This window comes from Nematolebias whitei, chromosome 10 (assembly GCF_014905685.2).
Source record: "Nematolebias whitei isolate Nwh7 chromosome 10, NemWhi1, whole genome shotgun sequence".
NCBI lineage: Eukaryota > Metazoa > Chordata > Actinopteri > Cyprinodontiformes > Rivulidae > Nematolebias > Nematolebias whitei.
Genome location: NC_056507.1, coordinates 2489721 through 2494480, shown reverse-complemented (window position 1 = coordinate 2494480; position 4760 = coordinate 2489721). Strand labels below are relative to the sequence as shown.

The 4760-nt window shown below is 42.0% G+C and overlaps 1 protein-coding gene across 1 annotated transcript in view; it reads right to left on the bottom strand.

Annotated features, from left to right (window-relative positions):
• Nucleotides 1-4333, bottom strand: part of LOC119416066 (troponin I, fast skeletal muscle) — an 11063-nt gene extending 6730 nt beyond the window's left edge. The window contains exons 1-4 of the mRNA XM_037683240.1: nucleotides 4255-4333; nucleotides 499-531; nucleotides 389-425; nucleotides 89-217 (exon numbers count right to left, since the gene is read on the bottom strand). Coding sequence (XP_037539168.1) covers nucleotides 89-217; nucleotides 389-425; nucleotides 499-506 — 174 coding nt within the window. The 5' untranslated portion in view covers nucleotides 507-531; nucleotides 4255-4333. The remainder of the gene's footprint in view (nucleotides 1-88; nucleotides 218-388; nucleotides 426-498; nucleotides 532-4254) is intronic.
• Between the last annotated feature and the right edge of the window lie 427 nt (nucleotides 4334-4760).

Sequence of the window (4760 nt, the reverse complement as noted above, 5' to 3'; positions counted from 1 at the left end):
CTTCAGGTCCTGCTGCAGGTCCTGCTGCAGGTCCTACTACAGGTCCTGCTGCAGGATGCTCGTTTTGAAGCTGCTGCTTGAGACAAACCTGCAGCTCCTGCATGCTCCTGGGCATGGACGGGGGAGGACAGCTCTCAGCCAGGTACCGCTCCTTCTCCTCCTCTCGCTCCCGTTCTTCCTCCTCCAGCAAATCTTTGGCAATGGACAGCATCAAACTCTGCCAAAAAAATAATAAAAAGATTAAAACGAGAAAAACAGACACGTTTAATTCAAAGTGTCTCTTAAAAACATCCATAATATCCTGAATACACACGACCAACTTCTAAATATTCCTCTGAAAATGTGTTTGGTTTTCTTGTTGGATTAAATATTAAAATGTATCATTTACCTTGAGATGGTGCTTGCGACTTGAAGACATCTTTTTTCTGAAACATTCAGAAAACTGTTAATTAAACAAAACCAAATATACGAGTCAAGTTGTTTCAAAGTGTAACTCACTCTGACATCTTGATGCTTGTTTGGCTTTTAAACCTACAAAACACGAACAACACAAACAGATTTATTTGCAGATATAAAGTCACGAGCTAAAGGCAAACGACAGAAAACAAGCCCCTAAATGGAGACGAGCCAAAAGTTTTTTGAAATGGAAACAATAATTCCATTTAACAGAAACCCGACCCTGATCGCCTCAGAAACTCTGGAGTCTTTTTTAGGCCGAGGATCAGGATCAGTTGTCAGGATCCAGTTGTTCCTCTGAGCTCTTGTCATGAAAAGCTTCTCAGCTGAAGGATTATCAAGAAACACCCGACACCTTCTCGGCTGCTGCAGACCTCTCAGACATGAGCAACACATGCCTCCAAATAGAAGATCAGACGTGGCCAACATGTGGCCAGAGGGCCAGAAGTGGCCCTTGGACAACCTCCAACCGGCCCCAATACTCACAAACCTTCGCATTAAGGTAGGCTAAAGACTTTTAAAAGTTGTTGTGTTTCTAGAAGAAGACTCAACCTTGAAGACTCTGTGTTATTAATTGATGTTTTGTTGTGTTTAAATTCTTAAAGAGAAGTGCGGAGACATATTTTAGCTAACTAGTCTACGACAAGGACAAGCCTGAAAACAGTCTTCCTCATTATCTGTAAGGAGAATTTATTGTTCACTTCTCTAGACGTTGTAACTTTCTTGATTTGGGCCTCTGGAAGAAAACGCTGCCCCCTCCTGGTCTGGATGAACGATCACGGTTTCCAAACAAAAATCCTCTCGTTTAACTTTAAGTTCATCTCGTTGACTCGAGTTTTATTTTCCACTGTACGTTTGTAGAAAACGTTACGGTTACTACTTGATATTAACGAAATAAATGCAACAGAAACTAACGCGAGAGGTTTGACTTTCACAAGATTAATTAAAAGAACCAAACCTCTAATTTCCTAAAACATATTTTATACAAACTGAATTATTCTTTCATTTGTAAAATGAGACTTTATATCCTGAAGGAAATTCATAAGTTGTGGTAAAAATAATGATTCTTATTTTTGCTGATTTGTTGTCAGTTTGAAGAGAACCCGATCCAAGAAGGAAACCCCGGACTCACTCTCTCCAGAAACACTGTCCACCTCCTCCTGGGGAAGGGAGGTGCCCAGAAGGAGTGACGCCAGAACCTCCTCAGCTGACTGACGCAGAGTCCAGTCAGGATCTGGTTCTCTGTGTCATGACCTCATGACCTCATAGGTGAGGGATGAAACGTGGACGAAGCAGCTGACCGAGAGCCTTGCTGTTTTTTGTTTCACCTCAACAGACTGGTGGAACTTCCTCATTACTGTTGCTGATGCTTCAGTCAGCTGCTCAACACAAACAGTCCACCTCTTTCCTGTTGAGATTCATGAGCTCAGGTTTTGAACTACCACAAATATTTATTTAATTATTTTTCTTCTTTCAGCTGCTCCTTCTTCGGGGTCGCCACAGTGAACTAACTCGTACAAAGAGCTGGCAGTTATTTTTACGCCGGATGCCCGTCCTGACACCAACACAGACCACCGAGCTGCCACAGCCCTCTGTGTGGAGCGGACAGCTCCATAGGGCACCCAGGGGAGCAGATGGTGCGGGTTAAGGGCCTTGCTCAAGGGCTCAGAGTGGGGCAGATGAGGGTGGAAGCAGGTGTGGGTGCTTCACCTTTCCCGTCCACATTTTGATGTTGTCGATACCGGGAGTTGAACCGGCAACCTTCCAATCATAGGCCCGCCTTCTCTAACCTCTGCACCACCGCTCCCCCTCTACTACTGATAATTATACTAATAGGAAAATATTTAATTTAGCCTCTTTGCGGTTTTACTTTTTGCTTAATCCTGTTTTATTTGGCCCCATAATAATTAATAATCCAGAAAAAAGTTTGTCACCGAGAGTTTAAAAATTAAATAGTAAAACTAAAAATACAATAAAATTAGCACAACGTCAATTAGCTAATACTAAAACTTCAGTTCACAAATTTAAATATGTACTGTATACACATTCAGCCTTTTTGACAAAAAAACAAACAAACCTAAAACATTTTCAATGTGGAAGTGAAATCAAACTTCCACAAAGTGAAACTAAATCAAAATAAATTACGTGTGACTGCAGAAGCATCGAGCCCTTTGAAACGGACCGTCCTGATTCAACTCGGAGCAAAAGATTCCTGAAAAGTACAAGTCGGGGGATGGACACAAAAGGACTTTAAGGGTCTGAACGGCCCCGTCATCTAGAAATGAAAGGAATATGGGAACATGTGTCAGTCTACCAAGAGCAGGTCGTCCTCACCAACTGAGTGAGTGTAAAGAAGGAGAACCAAGAGAGAAACCCCTGAGACCACAGTCTGAGCGTACAGCAACTGTTGCCCCAGTTCTTCACCAGTCTGAGCTTTATGGAGAGTGGAAAAGACAAAGTCACTGTTGAAGAAAGCTCAGATTATATCTTGAGTTATTCTGGATCAGTGCAAATATTAGATGTTAATACAGAATTACTGGTCACTTGACTCAAACATGCAACAAAATGTTGCGTCGCTGCAGCCACGCACGAGTCTCTGCCTTTTTTAAATTGAGGAAACCGATAAATTAGGTTACAGTTAAATAGCCATCTTTTATAAAATATAGTTTTACTGTAAATAATCTTAAATGTATTAAATATTATGTACTTTAATTAAAGAGCAGAGTTTGGGCCATTGCTATAGATGGAGGTTTAAAAGTTTGTCGGCGGGCGTTTAATGTGCCGTACTCTTGTTAAAGGGTGTGTTCGGAGCCTTGGAGGACATGGAGGAGGGTGGTGCAGAGGTTATGGCAAGCCTGCAATCGGAAGTTCACCGGATCAACTCCCTGAACTACAGCAACAAAATTTGGGTGGAAAAGTCGAGGCACCCTGAAACCACCCTCATCTGTCCCACTCTGGGCCCTTGACCGAGGCCTTTAACCCCCACCTTCTGCTCCCCGGGTGCCCCAGGTGCAGCTCCCTGCTCCACACAGAGGGCTGTGGTAGCTCGGTGGTCTGTGCTCGAGTCAGGAAGGACATCTGGCGTAAGATTAATTGCCGAGTGTTCGTGCGACTCAGTTCGATGTGGCGACCGCTGAAGAAGGAGCAGCCGAAAGAAGAAGAAGGAAAAACCCGTGTTGCATAAAGTATTTACTGAGAGAAACACACAAAGTATTCCAGGACGGGTCGTGTCTAATATTAAAAACTGTACATTTGTTTTAAACATTTAAATGTTTATCATGATCAAAGTATTTTTTCCATGACTTAGTTCTGAAGCAGACTTTGAGCAAAGTACTACCTCTGAACTCACTCTACAATGTACTGATGTATTTTATTTACACCTAAATTACTAAAACTAGGCCTAAAAATAATTTGGCTGATCAGTAGATGTATGGGGATTAAATCTGAGACCAACAGGAGCACATTTGTTTAAAGTTTATTTCAATAAGACATTAAAATCTACAATACGCTGACGATTAATGGGTTTCTTGTTTCTTTCTCCAGAGATCACATACTTCATTAAACTGAGTATTACCCCTGCAGCAGCTAAAATAACTAATGTTACTGCAGAAATTCTGAAGTACTTGAATTTTCTTTACAAACAAGGAAAACAGAATAAAAAAGCATTTGTTGTAAATGAAGCGCAAGAGAGAGCATCAGCAAACAGCCACAATTCTAACTTCCTGTTCTGAGCTGCACGACAAACCGACGCTAAAAAATAAAAGATATATTTCCAGAGATAAAAGATAAAGTTCTTACGGTGCTGCAGAGGTGGAAACAGGAGAGAGAAGAGATCTGAGATGCTGCTCCGGTCCTGGTTTTAGAGCTTGTATTGTATTCCCTCAAGGTAAAGGAAACACGTTTTCCTTTTATGGGAGTCAATTTATTTAAGTGGCCAATAGGCGCTCCAGCACGGGGAATTTTATTTCTAACTACCCCCTCAAATCTTTATCCCTTTATGGTAAAAAAACCCCACAACATCTCTGCCTGGAGTGCTGCATTTTGTTTTTCCACAACAACAAAACCATTTGCTTATGATTTTAGAAGTGAAATAGAAAAGAAGCTCCTAGAACGTGATTCAGTGCAATATAAATAACCCGTCGAGGTCCGGTTGGGTTTGAAGGCAGCTGCTCTGTGACACAGACGAGGGAATAGAGGTGCTGAGAGTTGAGGACAGCAGGTGGAAGGGCAGGAAATAAAACCCATTAAAGACAGACCTAATGGACGCCGTTAAGAAGGCGTTGACGGGACAAAAAGACGAGACG